We start from the raw sequence: 21778 nt of genomic DNA on the forward strand, positions 1-21778 counted from the left end.
CTTAAAACCTGTGTTCATATATGCATATATATATATATATATATGTGTGTGTGTGTATATAATATAATATAATATAATATGCTTGTCTTTCTAGCTGGCTCTACTGCGCGCTCTCTCTGCTGTTTTGTCACATACATGTGTCACATATCATGCCCTATCCTCACCAGTTTAATTATCTTTGTACAGTACAAGATAATTATCCTAATGGGGATGGGGCATGTATGTAAGAGGTAGCGGCACCTATGAGGATATGTACAACTCTGCCGCTCTAACGATCATAAGAATGAGCTTGAAGCCTCCTGCGGATTCCTCTGGGACAGGTCGCAGCCGGCGCTCATCATGGCCGCCAATCACGTCTGCAGCCCAGTATAGGTACTACTAGGTCCCTATTCACAAGCACACCGGGCTCAGCATCAGAACTCTTTCACACCCGCAGATCCCATTGGTCCAACATGGCTGCCTAAATGAGCCTGTGCGCAGATGCAGTGTGAGGAAAGATATACAGGGACGGGGCAGCACTGTCTTGGGCCCCTCCAAAAAGCCTGGTTAATCGGTTCCCGCTCCGCCCCTCCCGGTGCCCCTGGCTGGCACTTTTGAAGGGAACCCCACACTTTCCCACCACCACAGTCGCACACAGATATACAAATGCCACACATCAAATTAATCTGTGCAGTCTCCTGGTGTGTCTTTGTCAAATCGCATTTCGACTGAGACACATTATCGGGCGTAGGCAGAGTCACATGGGACCTAGCGGCTCTCTCACACCCCATGGCATATTGTGGCTAGATATATGAGGATATATCTGTGGATTTCTTGAGAAGTGTTCTAGATATTGCTCTTTGTGAACCTTAGAACCTTCTTGGTGAACCCCTTACAGTTATAAAAGTTTGTTTTATTCTCCCACTGCTGCTACCCAATTATAGAATTGGGTAGACTCTCCGACAGTCTTTAAATTCTTAAATACTCTCTAATCAACCTATTATTATGGCATACCCTACTTTCACCTTTACTACCTCAACTATCACCCTGACAGTTGTCCCAATCTCCACTCTCTTCCGGATAGACTCTATGATCTGTCATGAGCAGGGTCCCGTCTACCTTTTGTATTCATGTCTGCATTTACTTTGTTTTATGTGTGACCTTTTTCCCACAGTTTGGTGCTGCATAGCCCTGTGGCACCTCACAAATCTATGATGATAATAATAATTAATAATATCTTTGATTTTATCAGTTATTGAGAAAAGGGTCTGATTAGTGTACACAGGAGGATACATGGAGGGGGTGTCACCAAACACAGAGCACACTTCTGGGTGTTAGTGGAGCTGTCATCCTGTATGCATACTTTGTTTGATTTTGACAGTGATATATATGATGATGGGTGTGGTATAACAATGTTGACATTCTGAATGTCGGCAGTCCTATTTCACACAAATCTCAGCCTAACTTTACTATGTTCATAATGTCGTTATTTTGTACATGCCGAAATTATGAATATGTCGACACTGAACATGAGGACATTATTAACATGCCGACATTTTGTATGGTGACTACATACCACGATCATGTCTTTCTCAGGAGTCAATCTTCTTTCTTGTTATGTTTTCGTTAAAGGGTATGTTTTATAAAGACATTCATTTCATTACTCTGACGGCTTTAGGGGTTTCCTTGTGAGTTGCTAATTCTGCTTTTAGAAAGTGTTAGAATATTGTTTTAGCCTTTGTCCACTTCTTTGGATTATGCTACTTCCAGTTTTCTGTAATGTATTTTCATGCTTTTGTGTGGTGAGGTTTGTATAACATTTACAAATGTACAAAATTACTCATCTGTTTACTACGTGTAAAGGGTTATGTGATTTTTAAAATGAGCTGCAATAAACTTTTCATGTACATGCTTGATTCTGTGCTTTTAACGTGTTTTTTTTCTCCACACCTTGATGTTGGTAATATGATGCTCTTCAGGCAGATTGTTTTATTAATTATTTAATCTGTATATCGTACATACCATAGTGAAGTGTTACATTTTAATATGTGGACTGTTGCTAATTTACAAGAGACAGAGGACAATCTATGCTCCCCTAGCTCACGGCCTAGTACAGAATTTCCCAACTCCAGTCCTCAGGGAACCCTAGCAGTGCATATTTTGCTTATCTCTATGCTGAAGCGCAGGTGTGATTATTACTGACTGAGGGGTCTATTTACTAAGCGGTGTTAGTAGACAGAGTGAAAAGTGATAAGGTGCCAGCCAATCAGCTCCTAACTGCCATCTCACAGGCTGTGTTTAAAATGATAGTTGGGAGCTGATTGGCTGGCACCTTATCACTTTCTTATCACTTTTCACTCTGTCTCCTAACACTGCTTAGTAAATAGACCCCTAACACATTTTAAAAGATCCACTAATTATTTTACTGATGATTCTGTGAAGAGATCTGGAAAACATGCGTTGTTAGGGTACCCTGAAGACTGGAGTTGGGAAACACTGGTCTAGCCTGTGTTGGTGTTCACATGTGCATGTACTTTCCAAGTCATTTTCATAGCACTATTGGTAACATTTAGAAGTAGTAATACAGATGCAATTATATTTCATTAATAGCTGTTGCCCGCGGCTTCGCCTATGATGAAATCGCTCCTGCCAGCATTTATGTTTTATTTGAGGTCTTCCAGTTGTTTTGCTTTGCATAGGGGCCCTGTCATGGGAGTGACCCACGTAACCAACGGTGCAATACAGACTGGTGGTAGCAGCATCTTATCACACCTATATCATGTGTGACTGCTATGTAGCCTATCCAAGTGAACGTGTGCCCAAAGCGTCTCTCCCCCCACCCCTTACCGGCCATGCGGATGGTTCCACACCTATCTATTGCATTGATCATGTTAATACATTTTGTTTTTGTCATTGCTCAGCTTTAACTTGACTGATGTCACGACCGGGCACTAGGGACACCTCTGATGAGGCCAAGAACTGGGGGCTAGGGTGGTAGAGCAGCAACTGATGGGGGTGACAGTGAAAATGTCTTCCTATTGCGGCCAAACTCAGTTTTGGCAAGGCCTACCCAGAGGCGCGGAGTTTAACCTACTTGGTGGTCTTCACCAGTGACACCTCCTATTGGGATTTGGGTTTCGCCGCACCAAGTGAGCAGGTTGCGGCCCTCTGGACAGGTACCTGGGACTGGCAGAAGACAGGGATAGAAATACTAGAAAATAACACTGAGAATTATTGGAAAATGTAATAATACTGGAAGTTACTAAAAGCTGTTGTAACACTGGAGATTACTAGCAATGAGACAAACTGGGAATTACTAGAAATGGGATGGCACTGGGAAACACTGGAAATGGAGTGGTACTGGAAATGAACTGGGCGCCGGCTTGCTCTGGGAGACACAGGAGATCCTGAGACTGACTTTCTGTAATGATGAATGCATAGTAAGTCAAATCACTGAATGCTGAAAGCAACACCAGGGATCCAGATACTGTTTCATCATGAGTAGCTGTACTGACAATCCAGACGCTGAATAGCGATGGGTAACAGTTCCGGTGATCCTGACTCTCTCTAGCAAAGGATAGGTGACTGGGTATCTAGACGCTGAATAGCGATGGATAGCAGCTCTGGTGATCCTGACGCTGTATAGCGAAGGTTATATGTACTAAGTATCCAGACACGGATTAGCTGTGGAAAACACTTGGAATCCAGATGCAGACTTGCTCCAAGTAACAATGTGAGAGGTGAACTTGTAACTCAGGAAAGAGGTGAGTAGCGGCTGATCTCAGGCCGCATCCTGACAATTGAGATGAAACAAAGTGCAGGTTATTTCTAGGAGTTTCCACTACAAAATTATGCAATTTTTATGAAAATCGGTTCAGTAGTTTTTTTTTTCTCCGGAAACTTGAAACAAACAGAGAGACAAAACATTCTTATTATATTAATACAGCTAACATTTAAAAAATGTTTGTCATTTCTCCGATAAGCAGCATATTGCAAGTATACAGTCACGTTTTGCTCATTAGTACATTTAGGGGTATATTTACTAATCAGTTGGTTGTCAATTCTGCCGATCATATTAAATACTAAGCAAGTCTGATTTATCCTTTATTTCTGGGTACACACTGGAAATATATACAGTCAGGTGCATAAATATTGGGACATTGACAGAATTTTCATATTTTGGCCTCTATTCACCACCACAATGGCTTTGAAATGAAACAAACAAGATGTGCTTTAACTGCAGACTTTCAGAATTAATTTGAGGGTAATTACATCCAAATCGGGTGAACGGTGTAGGAATTAAAATGGTTTCTATATGTGCCTCCCACTTTTTAAGGAGCCAAAAGTAATGGGACTATCAACTCAAAAGCTATTTCATGGACAGGGGTGGACTATTCCCTCATTATTTCATTATCAATTAAGCAGGTAAAAGGTCTGGAGTTGATTTCTAGGTGTGACATTTGCATTTGGAATCAGTTGCTGTCGACTCTCAATATGAGATCCAAAGAGCTGTCACTATCAGTGAAGCAAGCCATCATTAGGCTGATAAATCAAAACAAACCCATCAGAGAGATAGCAAAAACATTAGGTGTGGCCAAATCAACTGTTTGGAACATTCTTAAAAAGAAAGAACGCACCGGAGAGCTCAGCAACACTGAAAGACCCGGAAGACCACGGAAAACAACTGTGGTGGATGACAGAAGGATTATTTCCCTGGTGAAGAAAAACCTTCACAACAGTTGGCCAAATCAAGAACACTCTCCGGGAGGTAGGTGTATATGTGTCAAAGTCAACAATCAAGAGAAGACTTCACAAGAGTGGATATAGAGGGTTCACCACAAGATGTAAACCGTTGGTGAGCCACAAAAACAGGAAGACCAGATTAGAGTTTGCCAAACAACATCTAAAAAAGCCATTATAGTTCTGGAGTAACATCCTATGGACAGATGAGACAAAGATCAACTTGTACCAGAGTGATGGGAAGAGAAGAGTATGGAGAAGGAAAGGAACTGCTCATGATCCAAAACATACCACCTAATCAGTGAAGCATGGTGGAGGTAGTGTCATGGCGTGGGCATGTATGGCTGCCAATGGAACTGGTTCCCTTGTATTTATTGATGATGTGACTGCTGACAAAAGCAGCAGAATGAATTCTGAAGTGTTTCAGGCAATATTATTTGCTCATATTTAGTCAAATGCTTCAGAACTCATTAGACGGCGCTTCACAGTACAGATGGACAATGACCCGAAGCATACTGCAAAAGAACCAAAGAGTTTTTTAAGGCTAAAAAGTGGAATGTTATGCAATGGCCAAGTCAATCCCCTGACCTGAATCCGATTGAGCATGCATTTCACTTGATGAAGACAAAACTGAAGGGAAAATGCCCCAAGAACAAGCAGGAACTAAAGACATTTGCAGTAGAGGCCTGTCAGAGCATCACCAGGGATGAAACCCAGCGTCTGGTGATGTCTATGCGTTCCAGACTTCAGGCTGTAATTGCCTGCAAAGGATTTGCAACAAAGTATTAAAAAGTGAAAGTTAGATTTAGGATTGTTTAGTTTGTCCCATTACTTTTGGTCCCTTAAAAAGTGGGAGGCACATATAGAAACCGTTGTAATTCCTACACCGTTCACCTGATTTGGATGTAAGTACCCTCAAATTAAATCTGAAAGTCTGCAGTTAAAGCACATCTTGTTTGTTTCATTTCAAAGCTATTGTGGTGGTGAATAGAGGCCAAAATATGAAAATTCTGTCAATGTCCCAATATTTATGGACCTGACTGTATATCTGCATCAGCAGATGATGGTTGTTCATACACACTGAACAGCCATCATCTGGCTGAGGGTTGCGTTACTACCCCCTCCCCGACCAGTCTCTGCAAGAAGAGTACGGGCGGTTGGCTGACCGTCTCTACACACAGCACGATGAGTAGATATATCTGCAGATATATGTACCATCGGCTGTGCTGCACATGTCTGTGAACGACGACATTCACAGACATATCTTCTGTATACACTGAGCGATGTACACATAATATATATCGGCCATTCAATTGAACGGCCGATATATCGGCCAGTGTATACCTGTCATTAGTATCTTTGTTATTTTAGTAATCTTGGTTGCTTTTGAATGTCAGTTATTCTTATGACAGATAATGACTGGCACAATCACAGTACCAGGAGCAAACACAGGGGGGTTTCAGTCTGCCTGGAAACCCCCCTCCCCAGCACACACCATGACCACAATAGAAATAGTAATATAATATAATGTTACTAGTACTGCATGTTCTTCTTAGTATCACAAATGAAATGATCAGCACCAACTGTTGATCTTTTAAAATGTGTCAGCCAGTAATAAATTTACCTGTGCACCAACTAGGACATGTGGAAAACATGCACTGTTAGGGGTGCACTGCTATAGACATTCAATAGGGTTAATAATTAATACTGTATAATAATACACTATCCAGTACATAAGGAGACCGATATGTACAGCCTCCCGGATTTGCTCCAATGCTCAGGAATGGTGCCCACATCTGGAAAAAAAAACATTCTGCTCAGACAGGAAGGACCTACTGCCGCATCTAATGGGTTACTGTGATCGCTGGTCCCTGTATATGCTGGAATTATGCAACACAATATACTTTGTATGTAACATATTAAAGCTGGATAAGTGCTAATTATGCCCTCTTCATGGACAGGCCACTCTCTCTCTAAAATCTAGCATTTGGAAACCCCCCTCTAGAAATCATGCGTTTGCCACTGAGGCGAAGCACATTGGCAGATAGTAGGGCACATAAAAGTATATTTGCTTATGTCTTGTGCTTAATAGAAAAGTAAAGTTTGTAATAAGTTGTCCCCCCCTGCAAAGGGTTGTCTTCATTTTCTTACAGCTGTAACAGAGCTAATTCTTTAATGATGTCTGCAATATGTACATTGGGTAATGAGTCTTTGTGAATCCCCACTGTGTTGCCGGAGCTGCCCTTCTGTTACACAAAATGTCCCCACCCCACCCTCTGATAAAGCTGGAGCAGGCCAAGTTTACAAAGAAAGCACTTAGCATGAATTCTGATGATATCCTAAGGTATTTACTGACAGAATAAACTCTCCACCAGTTTACAAATAATAAACATAACTGATCAGTATATAATCAAAGAAATATGTATATCTATATAAACACAAGTAGACTTGTCCTGTCCGACCTGGTTAGAGATATGTCCCTTACAGCATTGATGGGAACTTGCTAATAAAGTTGTATATCGATAGACAACATACCCTAAAGCCATCCAGCAGAGTGACAGCATTTGGCTGCATGTCAGAAGTGTTTCTTGCCAAGCAACACTGTATCATTATTGGGGAATTGTAATGAGCATATAAATAACCTTCATTTTAATGTAATTGCTGCCCTTAAACTGGTCCTATGGGTCACACTAAAAATGGAATGTCAGATTATTTACTTAAAACAAAATGAGTTCCCAAACGTATGACGTCTCACTCTCATTCCACTGTAACATGAAAAGGTATATGTTTTTTTCAGACTTCTGCTATGTTTGACTAATGTGTGCTAAGGCACAAACAAAATGTGATAATGGGCCGAATCCAATCAGTCTTGAGTTACGTAGTGGGATGTCACCGATACATCAATACGGACTTCGATATTTTCACCAAGCGCCCTCTGCACAATTCAGTTGTAAATGGCAATTGATACTTGGACCACCCATCTGGAAGTTCAAAAATAATTGTTTCATCCATGCAATACCCCTTTATACATGTCCCACATCAATTAACCCATTTTTCTGCTTTTCAGAAGAAATGACATGATAAGTAACATGTCTTTATTAGCCATATTTTACCATTTATAAACCTCTAAGTACATTATAATTCATTTGGAGAGGTGCCCCAGGGGTACTGCACTGTTTGTCTGTTTCAGAGATGGGCGCAATGCGATATATTTACTTCAAGGTACATTACTGTCATCGCTCACTATTTACCTGCCGTGTGACTGACAGTTGTGCTGTGGAGTGGTGGCAAAATCGCAGGAGTAACTGTTCGGGAAGTGTTCAATCTTGAATGCAATAAAAATGGCTGCAGCGTCTCAGTACATGTCCCTAGGGTGACTCAGAAGGCTGAGTATTGAAGCATCTGCGACCGTTGCTGCGCCTATGTACGCTGACACTTTGAATGTTGAGGTGCCGATGGGCATCTCAATACAAATCTAAGCACCTGTGACATTTGCTTATTTTTGCACAGGCGCTGCATACACAGATGCGGCAGCATTAGCGTCCATCTCTGAATCAGGCCCTGTGTACACAACATTTTTGCTGTAAAATAAGGGTTATTTCCCTGTGTTTCACCTATCCTGGCGATGCAAGCTGAAAACTACAATTTCTCCCATTAGAAATTAATGGCAAAAAATCGTACCTTTGAGTTTAACTAGTTTTGTATAATTTGCAGCCGATTCTCTGCTAATTGAATTTTGTCCACTGTGTGGGACAAAATATATGTTCAGTAATGTGTTTAATTTGTAAGTTATTGAAAATATACATAACTATATATGTGAATGTATATATGTATGTAAATGCATATGTATATTTTTGTATTTTATTCATATATTGTATACATATATTGGGGCTGATTCTGAGCTGGGAGGAAATTAAAAAAAGTAATTTTTGAATTTGGAACAAACTATGGGCCATATTCAATTTGAAGCGAAAAAGTCTGTTGCTGGACTTTTCGCCGTCATCGCTGGTTTTGGGTGCGAAAAAGTATCGCGCTCGTCCCCACTTAACCCCGTATTCAATTGCAAATGTGTGAAAACGGGATCCGGCAAAACTGAAATCGGCAAAAAGTTCTGTCAGTTTTGGGGAAATCAGCCTGACACCACCTGAAAGATGCACTGACATGGGAGATCACTATCTGTACCCCCTGAATAGCCCTGCTATAGGTATTTGGGGCTTTTATATGGTCTCAATAGGCGCTATTTAACGTTTTTCAGCAATGGGTGAAGAATCGCATTTTGCAACTTTTTGTCAAAATAAGTATTCCGTTAAAATGTGGGGTACATGAAAATGGGTGCAAGCATATTTTAAAGTGGCTAAAGTCAAGCATTAAAAAGCGCAAATAACGCACTTTCAGCAAACACCTGCAATCCAAAAAACACCTCCCCCATACTTGCAGACCCGCCAAATGCTATTTCACTAGTTTTTGAATTTGTACCCCCACTTTGATTTTTTTTGCCCATTTTCTCAAAGTGCTTTTTTGGGGTGTCCTTTTGTGGGTTTTTTGCGTTTTTGATGCAGTTAGCATCAGGGGGGATGCCCAAAGGGTACAGGGTGGTTTACGCACCTCTGTACCCCGAAACCCCAATTCTGCACTTTTTTCCGATGGTTATGCATAGACAAAACTTTTTCTCCTATTACATTGCATTGTGTTATCGCACCGAGGAAAAGACAGTACAATTGAATACGGGGATAAGTGAAATCGGCGAAAATGACGTCATCAGTGAAAAGTATAGCTGAAACTGACTTTTCGCTTCTAATTGAATACCGCCCTATGTTGCAATGCAAGGGGTGCAAATGCATCAATTTAATTTGCATGCAGGATAAATACTGGCTGCTTTTGCATGTAGCACACAAATACTGGGCAGCTTTATTTTTACACTGCAGTGTAGATTTCAGTTTGAAGACGCCCCTCCCAAATCTAAATCTCTGCACATGTTACATCTTCCCCACCTGCAGTGTAACATGGTTTAACCAAGGCACAAAGTTATGCGGGCCATACATCTTACGGCCTGTTCTTGTCGGGAAGAATAGCATGTTAAAAATCCCTGACTTGCTGATTTCGATCATTTTTTGATAGGGATCAGTGAGTCGAGAATTTCCAACATGTTGGATTTCCCCTGATACCTATGCATCGGCTGAACAGGGAATCGCAAATGTATGGACCCTGTAACTTTTTTGCTTAATTCCCAACTCCGAATTATCCCCATCATGATCAAGTGAAATTTAATAAATTTTTAGTAACTCTTCACATTTAAACAGTTCAAATATACTTTGTGTGGCATTTAGTCTCTGTCATGTAAACCGGTCCATGGGATGTAGTCAGCATCCTGACGTGCGGGATTCCGAAGGTCTAAATACGGCATCGGACCGCCGGCATCCTGAAGGTAAGTACCGGGGTTTAGGGGAGAGTTGGCTTTAGGGTTAGGCAGTAGGGAGTGGGTTAGGACTAGGCACTGGGGGGGGGGGGGGGGGGGCTAGGTTTAGGCACCGGGGAAGGAGGGTTAGGGTTACTGGTATTATATCGTACTTGCCTACGGGTGTTGGGATCCTGACTGTCGGGTTGCTGCTGTCTGTATTCTGACCGACCGCCGGGAAGCCGTACCCAACCCCTAGTCCATACATTATTTATAGGATTTGGCTCAGAACTGTACACTTATAAGATATTTGTGGATTTTTGCTTTTCTCTGACGAGTCAACAATATTGCTAAAAGTAGTAACGCTTCTTTCAGTTACCTCAACTATTCAGCTGCCCATATTTTCAAATGACTGTTTGAGTGGTATGGTCCTTCATGCTACCTGCACAGTGTGTGTATATCTGATATATACCAAAGTATGGTTGTGTGTGTGTATATGTATGTATATCCATATGTATGAGCTGTACATAGTCCCTGGTAGTGCACTTTAGTGAGCAGCGTACTGAAAGTATTTGGGTACATCTTCTATCCATACTGTGCACAAACCAGTAATTTAGATAGCTGTTTAGTACATACAATAGGGGGGGTAGAATCACTCAAATGTCTACAATTCATTATTAAGCTAAAACAAATGTGATCCCAATGACGTGTTACATACATGACATAACAAAGACCACCACCCCTCTTGCCTGACCTTCTTTTCTAAATGACAATGGCTGCAATTGTTTGAGTATGTCAATATAACCCATGCTTATAATTATACTCTTTTATTCAAGGATGATTTAGAATGTGTGTCAATGTGAAGGTGAAATAGTTATCATGCAATTACTGTCGGTTTGATTGGGAATACTGCTGAAATGTCAGCCTGTTCTTTCATTATAAAATCAGCTAGTATTCTTTATCTGTTTCCTGTTGTATAATGGTATGAAACAATCACTACATCAGAAATGCTGTGTGCTTTATATAATACAGCTAATAAAATTGCAACCAAGGGGTCTATTCATGTAGAACATGAAGTGGTTCCTGAAAAATATCACTATTGCATCACATCGGTGCAAAATATAGTGATGTTAAGTAGCCATTCATGTACACTTACCTGTCCAACGTCTTCATGCGCTATCCGGCCCCTCCACGATACTGGAAAGCAGAGAGAAGACAGACCTATCAGGAGCCCGATATGTCTGTGTATCACTGCGCATGCGCCGGCGTCTGACGGCAGCAGGTCAGGTCAGACATGCTGCAAAGGATGCTGGGCAAAAGGAGGCGGAGCCAGCGCTGGGTGGACATCAGGAAAGTATGCAGCTTCCCTGCTCTGTTCAGTGCGCTGTACAGATTACGCCATCCTCAGATGGCGAATCTGTACGCAGGAGAGGAACTGAAAGCTGAGTTTTCCATTCTTTTATGAATTGCACTCACCATACAAAACTGTGGTGATGCGATTCATACACAAAGCGGGGGGCCGCTGGACAAGGAGGAAATTTCTCCACGGTAACCCCCTGTATGAATAGACTAAAGCAGTGAAAAGTCCTGTTTTCAGCTAAACAGGGCTTTTCACTGCTTTGTGATTACTTAGTTCCCCAAATGTGCAAAAACTTTAAGGTAATTTCTAAAGGTGAAAACTTACCCCTTCCTCAGTGCAAATGCCGAGTGTGCCTATAGATCACAATTACACCCATTGTTATGGGAGAGTGTCTCTAACAAGGTGGCAGTCCCTGTGACAGTGAGAAATGTAGCATCTTATACATAAAAGCCCCTAGATATAAACCCACATCCAAATACTACTGTTTTTTTTTTCTTTTTTGAGATGTGACAATTTAAATGAGAATGAGTGGGTTGAGGAGATTAATTCTCCTTTAGGAGATCCCTGCTTAGCCGTGGAGTGCTGGTTTTTTTTTTTCCCCACTAAAGGACTTGTATTTTATATGTCCTCAGTGGCATTGGGACCCAATCATCACTCTGTAATTTCAGAGCGTCCTCCATGTACACTTTATATATTACTAAATTCAGTTGTACCTGTTTTATGTTGAAATCCAGAGTGTACATGCTCAGGGCACTATATAATATGGCCAAAGAGGGCATAACAACAACAGCCCGGGCATCTTATTGTAATAATTTTAACCACATTGATAAGACTGTTGCTTTCCCAAGAGCAGACTTAAGTTTACCCTTTATGTGCTGGGCACACGCTCTGTCTTAGCTGGCAGAAATGCTGACCAGTATATATTACAGATTGTGTTTTCATATGAAGTCATTTTTGTGTGGGAACCAAAACATCTGGTACTATATTGATAGTGCATGAAGGTCGTTACCTTAAAAGATTGGTACGTGTGTTTTCCCAGTGCTTACACGGCTTCATGTTTTTAATAAGTAAAATACGTTAATGGGTATTGTTTCATTGACTTTACTTCCAAAAAAGCTTGTAATTTTTTGTGGTGACTTTTGCTCTTCAGAACAGTAAATTATAGGGTTTTTTTTAATGACCGTGTTAGAGTTAATTGCAAAGATGATGGAAAACAATAATAAAAAAAAAACTTCTTTGGTGCCCTCTGCTGTTAAATAAGGAGTTTACAGTTATTTGCAAAAGGCCTATGTGACAGTGATGCTTTATTACAGTTACTGAAAAAAAACAACCACAACAATCCATTGATGCTATGTGAAGTAATGGTAAATAGGATGTAACAGTATGTGATACTTCAGGGCAATAATTCTAAGCTTTCTTTCTCTTTCAGACTTTCTCTTCATAAATCAAGCTCTGAGGAAAGCTCTGTAGGTCAGTATCATTATCTGAAGCAGTTTTTTCCATCAAAATAAATAAGATGATTATTCTGGTGTTCTTAAACACTCAACTGACACAATAGTGTGAATAATTGATGGGTGATTTATCAATCTCAATGATTGGCTTTTTATTTTTCATTTCTGTATACAATAATTTTGGTCTCTTGTCACATACAGGGTATTTTTATTATTGCATTATAGAAAATTCTGTCACCATAAAGTGTCTTGAACAAAACCATTATGCAAATTAATTTGACATGAAGATGCCATTTTTTAGCAATTTAAATAAATGTATATATGTGTGTGTATATGTATGTATATAAAAAAAATGTAGACGTGTTCATTTTTTTATTGAGGAAAATTATACAATATCACATATTTATGAGTGTCAAAAGTATGTGAACCTTTGCTTTCAGTATCTGGTATGACCCCCTTGTGTAACAATAATGGCTTCTAAGCGTTTTCGGTAATTGTTGATTAGTCCTGAACATCGACTTGGAGGAATTTTACCCCATTCCTCCGTACAAGTCAGCTTCAACTCTGTTATGTTGGTGGGTTTTCTCTCATTAACTGCTCACTTCAGGTCCTATCACAACATTTCGATTGGATTAAGGTCAGGACTTTAACTTGGCCATTCCAAAACTTAAATTTATTCTTCTTCAACCATTCTTTGGTCGAATGACTTATATGCTTTGGGTCGTTGTTTTGCTGCATGACCCACGTTCTCTTGAGATGCAGCTCATGGACAGATGTCCTGACATTTTCCTTTAGAATATACTGGTATAATTCAGAATTCGATGATGGCAAGCCGTCCTGGGCCAGATGCAGCAAAACAGGCCAAACCATGATACCACAACCACCACCGTGTTTCACGCATGATATGAGGTTTTTATGCTGGAATGCAGTGTTCTCCTTTCTCCAAACATAATACTTCTCATTTAAACCGAAAAGCTCTATTTTGGACTCCTCTGTCCACAAAACATTGTTCCAATAGTTTTCTGGGTTGTCCAGGTGATCTTTAGCAACCTGCAGACTGGCAGCAATGTTCATTTTGGAGAGCAGCGGCTTTCTCCTTGCAATCCTGCCATGCACACCATTGTTGTTCAGTGTCCTCCTGATGGTGGACTCATGAACATTAACTTTAGCTAATGTGAAAAAGGCCTTCAATTGCTTAGAGGTTACCTTGGTTTCCTTTGTGACCTTGCAAACTATTAGACGCCCTGCTCTTGGCGTGATTTTTGTTGGTCGATCACTCCTGGGGAGGGTAATAATGTCTGGGATTTCCTCCATTTCTACACAGTCTGTCTGTTTGGTGAAGTCCAAACTCTTTAGAGATGGTTTTGTAACCTTTTCCAGCCTGATGAGTATCAACAACTCTTCTTCTGAGGTCCTCAGAAATCTCCTTTGTTCGTGGCATGATACACAACATCAGACTTTGATAGATCCCTGTTTTTTAAAAAGGATGTCCACTCACACCTGATTGTTATCCCATAGATTGAAAATACCTGACTAATTTCACCTTCAAGATATCTGCTAAGACTAAAGGTTTACATACTTTTCACGCTCACAGATATGTAAAGGATCACTTTTCTAAAATAAAAAATAAAAACTTTCAAACACCACTGTATGCATATGTGTGTGTATGTGAGATATAGATATATATATATGTATGTATGTATGTATGTATGTATATATATATATATATATATATATATATATATAAAATAAATATATAAATAAAGTGAAAGAGGCTGCTTTGTTTCCAGTGTATGTACTACAGGTTGAGTCTCCCATATCCAAAATGCTTGGGACCAGGGGTATTTTGGATAATGGAATAAGGTAATTTTATACAATATTTTTAATAATTTGTGCCTTAGACAAAGTTTGTGTACATTGAACCATCAAAAATCAAAGGTTTCGTTATTTTAGGCATGCCAAAATTATTCCGTATTTCAGAATGTTTGGATATGGGAGACTCAACCTGTACTACAGTGGGCACCAGAGCACCATACCTTCCATCTGTATGCGTGTGTGTATATAACAAGGACGTGCAGTCAGGGTACGCAAAGCTTACTTGTAGACATCTTCTTTGTTTATTGTAATAATTTTTATAGTTAACACTAACCAGCTTTGTGAAGCTCCCTGGGACTGCAGGGAGACGAGAGATGAGGCAGCAGCATCTCAGCCTCGCTTCTGTATAGTCAGACATTGCTTGCAGAGCTTGGGGTGGGGCCACACCATGGACGGTAAGCTGCATAGAAAGAGCTAATAGAGGCATGAATTGGAGTATGGGGGTTGTACCTTGAGCACTGATGGACACCTTGGATGTGTCATGTGACACTGCACTGTTCAGCGAGCTTAGCAGCAACAGAAGACAATGATGCATGTAGGAGAATCAATCGACACTGAAGCCTATTGTAGTGAAGGGAGAGTTACAGTGAGTAGAGCTTGAGGCAGGCTTCCAGCACTCAGACCCATCTCCATGAGTGCCTCCCCAGCCATTGACCTCACCACACGTCACTGATAGAGATTATATATATATATATATATATATATATATATATAAAATCTCTATCTAAAATTAAATGTTCTGACTGACTCATCAACACTTAGGCCAAACCTCTGGACCTAGAAGCATCAAAATCGGGAAGTATATCCCTTCCATATACTCCCCTTAGGGGGGTAAAAAGGGCTAAAATGTGTCCTTCCCCTGTGCAATGTCCTGACTAACTGACTCATCGTTTCTGCAGCACAGTTCAATATTTAAACACCAACAGTCACCTGAAGTGCTGCCAAATATCACTGGCAGTTGGTGTGTTTACCCTATTTGAATAGAGTGGGATAGGAATGTGTTACTACACAGGTTTGGGAGGCAAATGTGTTACTAGAGGTGAGGGAGGGTAAGTGTTACTACACAGGTGAGTGAGGGGAATGTCAAATGTGTTACTATGAGGTGAGGGAAGGGAATGTGTTATTACAGGTGTATTTCTACACAGGTGATGGAGGGGAATGTCGAGTTTGTTATAACACGGGTAAGGGAGATAAATGTGTTACTACAGAGGTGAGGTAGTGGAATGTGTTAGTACACAGGTGAGGGAGGGTAATGTCTTACTAGAACAGTGAGGGAGATGATGCATTACGATAGAGGTGTTATTGGAGTGGAGAGAGATATATATTCTGGCAATGCAGGCAGTTGGCTGCAGAGGAACCAGGGGTATTTAGCTGTTAAGCCCCAGGAAGCCCTGCATTTGGAGGATAGAAAATGTGTTTCTTACCTGTTTGAGTGATCCAGCCTGCTGCAGCTGAAAGCATGTGATTAGGCAAACAGAGCAGCTGTGAGGAACTCCCTTAAGAAGGCATGGTGGGAGTGTCGTTGCCTGTCATTCTGGGAGGGGAGGAGGAGTTTAAGCTTTAAAAGACTGTTTGGGGCATTTATCTGTGTGACTGATGCCGGACAGGCCTGCTGGTCGCTAGAGAGAAGGGTCTATTAGTGATAGGGCCATTTGGAAAGTTGCTGCATGAAGCTGAGAACCTTTGCTAAGGCTTGTATGAGCATGAGCTATATAATGCTTTACTGGTCTACGATCAACCTGACAAAATAAACCATATTGCACACGGCTAGAATCCGTGTGTGTGCTTCTACTACCTTACCACAAATGGAGCCAGTGCATGGGATGATAAGGGAAGCCAGTTTCCGCTTCCCAACCCACAAGGAAGCCAAAATGAAGGAAATCCTGAAAGTGCTAGTGAGCGGGCAGCAGCTTCACAAGCAGTTTCAGAACCAAAGCCAGTGGCAGTATCAGCAGTTTTGGGAGCAAAGCCAGCAGCAGTATCAGCAGTTCCAACTGCAACTGGTACAGATGCAACAGAGGAGCCCAAGCTTCAGAAGATGACAGCTGACGATGACAAATAAGCCTATCTTGTCACCTTCATGGATGGTGGAGCTGCTGGCGATTGACCACTATGTATGGACCTTGGACCGGGGTCTGCAAAAGTGGGTGCTAGAGGGAGACCTCTTCACCCCCGTAGAACTTGCCATGCTAGTGGAGAGGTTTGGGACCTTACAGCAAATGGCCAAGCCTCCTGGCTTTGTGCCATAACCTATGCCAAAAAATAAACCAGGGTTGGCCGAGAACTGCCCAGGCTCGACTGTGTAAAGAGATGTGAACCCGAGGCTGGCTAAAGTAACATGTTTTGAATGTGGGGAACCTGGACCTGTCTGGATGGAATGCCCGACACTGCAGAAATTTGTGGACTGCTCCCTTTCCTAGGAGGTGGGGCCAGTGTATTCAAATTACTGTACCATGACTGTACCCCAGAAGGGCAGCGGGTTGTTCCGGATAACAGTCCTCGTTAGCCAGAACGTGGTCCTGGCCTTGGTGGACACGGATAGTGAACTTCGGGTTCACAGATCCCAGTGGAACCAGCACTTTGGTTGCCAAAATTGAAGGTCTTGTGTATTCATGGGACATCTGAGGAGTACGATAGGACCCTACTCCCAGTCACCCTCAGGGACCAGAACGCGTGGACCTTGCTGGTGATAGCTCCTAAACTGCCATATCCACTCATCTTGGGACATGACTTTCCGTTATTCCAGGAGGTGATCTTCGAGCAAGTCTGACCAGACCTACCAGCAACTGATTCAATGGCCAGGTCTTTGGTTTTAAAGGATATGTCCAAGGGAGAACAAGATCTACACCTCTGGACAACGGAGTTGTCAATGCAGGAAGCTGCACCAGCGGTCGCAGGCAAGGTGACATGAACATCTCACCAGTTAAAAGACACAGGTCGACCATTCGCAGTCCTCCTGGGGGAACCCACAGATGAGCCTATCCCGGGACCCAATGAAAATACGGATTGAACACCTGTGCTGAGACTTTTTCCACTACAGGACTTTGCACAGGACCACTGTGCTTCCCTGGAGCAAGTCTTTAAGGCTGTGACTGAGATAAACGGTGTGCCTTGAGTAGCCCCACCATCAGGGGGAGGGACCTACTTTGTGATTAAAAATGATTTGCCTGTAAAGAGTTAGCACTGTGCAGGAAAAGGTGGTGGAACAGCTAGTAGTGCCTCAAGTACATGTCCCGCTGATTTAAAAGCAGCACATACCCATATTTGGGGGGGGGAGAGAGGGTCCTGTTTAGGTTTTATTGGCCAGCAGTACAGATGGCCATTTAAAAAGTATTGCCAGGCTTGCCCCATTTGCCAGAGAACCTGCCCTAAACCATCATACCGACCCCTTCCACTACAATTAATACTGGTACCCTTTGAGCGAATCGGCATGGATTTGGTTGGGCCCCTAGATAAATCTGCTCAAGGCCACCAGTATGTTTTGGTGGTACTAGATTATGCAACACTCTATCCCAAAGCAATAACTTTATGATATATAAAGTCTAGCACAATGGCTAGAGAGCTGGTAAATTTGTTTACATGGTTGGGAATCCCTAAGTAAATTTTTACTAATCGGGGTACAACATTCATGTTCAGGCCAATGCGGGATATGTGTCAGCTGCTAGGGGTGAAAACCGACCGTACTTCAATTTACCATCCACAAATGGATGGACTAGTGGAGAGGTTCAATCGGACCCTGAAGAATATGATTAGGAAGGCACTGGTGTAGCAAAAAAAGGATTGGGTCACCCTTCTTCCTTACCTGTTGTTTGCTGCCAGAGAGGTTCCCCAAGCCTCAACAGGGTTTAGCCCTTTTGAGCTACTGTACAGGAGGCAACCTCAGGGCATTTTGGATATGCTAAAGGAGGGTTGGGAACACCGGGGACCTAGAGAAACAAATGTGGTGCAGTTTCTTCCTCAAATGTACGAAATGTTGGAAGATAAGACCTTTGGTTCGCTAACACTTAAAAGAAGTGCAAAGTCGACAAAACAAAAATTATGATACTGCTGCAATAACCCGGTCCTTCTGTCCCGGGGATAAAATTCTGGTTTTAGTCTCGACCCAAGAGAGTAAGCTCTTTGCAGGGGCCCTATGAGGTGGTGGAGGCAGTTGGCCTTTGAACTATAATGACCGGAAGGAGGAAGGGAGAGCATATTTATATATTGAAACCATGGCATGATGAAGATTCTGTGCCAGGGTTGTTGAGTACAGTAGTGGAAAAGTCCTCGATTACCATAGAACCTACCTTGTCCACAGAGCAAAAGTGGCAGGTGGAGGAGATGAAATGCTGGAACAGTGATACCAGTGCGCACGGCTTTGATTGACCATGATATTGTCATGCCTCCCAGGGTAGTAGTACAACAATAGCCCTGCCAGATCCCTGAGGCCAGGCGAAGTACAGTTAGAAAAGAGGTGGAGAACATGCTCCAACTAGGGCTAATTGAGGAGTCTACCAGTGAATGGTGTAGCCCATTTGTGCTGGCTACAAAACCCAATGGCAGCTTACGGATCTGCAATGACTTTAGAAAGTTAAACAGTATATCCTAGTTTGATGCCTAGCCGATGCCCCAACTGGACGAACTGGTGGAAAGTTTGGCTGGCAGCAAATATTTAACTGGCAGATTCCTTTTACAACCGCAGTCAGGAAAATGTCAGCTTTTTCTACCCCTGAAGGCTTTTTCCAGGACAAGTCCCTACCCTATGGTTTGCATGGAGCGCTAGCCACCTTTCAAAGGGTGATGAACAAGGTGCTGAAACCCCATACTGCCTATACAGTAGCTTACCTAGATGATATAATTATACACTCTCAAGACTGGGAGTCACATCTTCTTAAGGTTGAGGCGGTACTGGCCTCATTGAGGTCCACAGGTTTCACAGCTAACTCTGAGAATGTGCAGTGGTCCTAAGAGAAGCTAAGTATTTGGGTTACATAGTTGGACTTGGTCAGGTGAAACCGCAGTTGGACATAGTTGGACTTGGTCAGGTGAAACTGCAGATATAAAATGTTGAAGCCGTCACAAATTGGTCAAAGCCGAAGACCAAGTCACAGTAGAGAACCTTCCTAGGGTTGGTCGGTTACAATTGGCGGTTTATCAGTCACTTTGCAACTGCTCCTTTAATGGACTTGTTAAAGAAATGCTGTCCCGATTGGCTGGAGTGGACCAGCCTTGCTGAAACAGCATGGACAGACCTTCGTACGGTTCATTGTACCTCTCCGGTCTTATAGGCATCTGATTTTGCCCTCAGATTCTTCTTCCAGACAGACGCCTCTGTTGTTGATTTAAGTACAGTCCTATGCCAGGAAAGTGAAGGGGTAGAGCATCCAGTACTGTACTTAGCCAGTAAGGAAGTTGTTGCATAGGGAACAGAAATATGCTACAGTAGAAAGAGTGTCTGGCCTTAGAGGCACTTCGGTACTATTTGCAGGGGATGAAATTCTCCTGAATAAAGAACCATGCCCTTTTACAATGCCCTTTCTTTTTTTGCCCTATTCTTGCAGAGCAATCCCGGGAGGTGAACGTCAAGGTTACCAGGTGGTTCTTGGTGCGACAACCTTTTCGGTTTACGGTAGAGCATAGGCCTGGTGTCGCAAGTCACCAACGTGCCTTGTTACATACAAGTGCTCCATGTGTCTCTCCTCCAGGTTGCCAGCCACATGCCCGGACTTCTGCTCCTGTGCAACATACACGCTGTAGTAGGACAATACCTTCTGTTGCTAGGAGACTGGGATGCCGGATTACGGCACGTGATACTGGATGATGTGTCCTCCTCACCTGTGGATTACCGTTAATCACCTGCCCTGTTAGTCAGTTGGTTCATTTCCTTTCTTAAGCCTGCTGGTTCATTGCCGGCAATAGCGTGTCTGACGTTTCCTTCCTGGTTCTGCCCGCCTGTGCCTGTTTCTGCCTCTGCTTCAGAGATTCTCAGCTATTACTCTCATTCCATCATCTAGAGTTCTGTTTTTCTGTGAGCTGCAGTATTCTCTGCGTCTTTGTCACCACGGCCCTCAAGACCGCATCTCAGCCTTTACATCTCGGCTCTCAAGCCGCACCTCGACCTTCAAGGCCGCGTCTCATCATTTAACATCTTGGCTCTCAAGCCGCACCTCGGCCCTCAAGGCTGCATCTCTTCCAGAACCTCTATCGGCTTTCCAAGCCACACCTCTGTGTGAATGCGAATTCAGTCGGTAATATCGCACTACAATCTGCATTCAAAATGTGGATTGTAGTAAATAGAGCCCCTTATCCTGTAATTCAACAGTCACAACATTTTGTGGCCCTAGGATAACCGTTTAAGCCTCTTCTATCTCGAGTTTATGTCCAGGCAGTGGATGGCTGTTATTGGCAGAAGAACTCGCCTGAGTGATTCTAGTGAGTCCTAGGAGACCGTAACACCTGGGATCTTACACAAAATTGAAAATGCATTACAATACTGGACAGCGTGAGTGACAGGATATCAGTGTTTGGTGGTAGTGACAAGGGAGCGGTCAGAGAAACGCAGGCCTGCCTGTCAATTTGAATGCCGTGCGACGAGACTTGCAATTTCTGCGGCTAGTCACACCTGCTGTAAATGTGCGTGACGGGCTGATGTGCGTCAATGGTACCGATGAATACACAGAAGTGCAAGTTTGAACAGATATGAGATAGCAGCAGTGGGCGTCTTTATGCTGGCAGGCAGCATATTTTTGCAGTTGTGTTGCATGCGATTTCGATCCGTACTGAATTAGCCCTCTGTTAGTGATCAGGCCATCTGGGAAGTTGCTGTAAGAAGCTGAAAACCGTCAATTACTTGTGTGAGCATGAACTACAGTTCATCCGGAAAGTATTCACAGCACTTCAATTTTGCCACATTTTATTATGTTACAGCCTTATTCCAAAATGGAATAAATTAATTTTTGTCCTCAAAATTCTATACACAATACCCCATAATGGCAACAT

The 21778-nt window shown here is 42.4% G+C and overlaps 1 protein-coding gene across 3 annotated transcripts in view; it reads left to right on the plus strand.

The window, feature by feature from the left end:
- Nucleotides 1–21778, plus strand: part of SASH1 (SAM and SH3 domain containing 1) — a 272900-nt gene that overhangs the window by 145391 nt on the left and 105731 nt on the right. For all 3 annotated transcript variants that reach the window (XM_088455529.1, XM_088455389.1, XM_088455448.1), the window contains exon 5: nucleotides 12904–12944. In XM_088455529.1, coding sequence (XP_088311655.1) covers nucleotides 12904–12944 — 41 coding nt within the window. The remainder of the gene's footprint in view (nucleotides 1–12903; nucleotides 12945–21778) is intronic.

Source organism: Taudactylus pleione, unplaced genomic scaffold, assembly GCF_031769625.1.
Source record: "Taudactylus pleione unplaced genomic scaffold, aTauple2 ptg000006l, whole genome shotgun sequence".
Classification (NCBI taxonomy): Eukaryota; Metazoa; Chordata; class Amphibia; order Anura; family Myobatrachidae; genus Taudactylus; species Taudactylus pleione.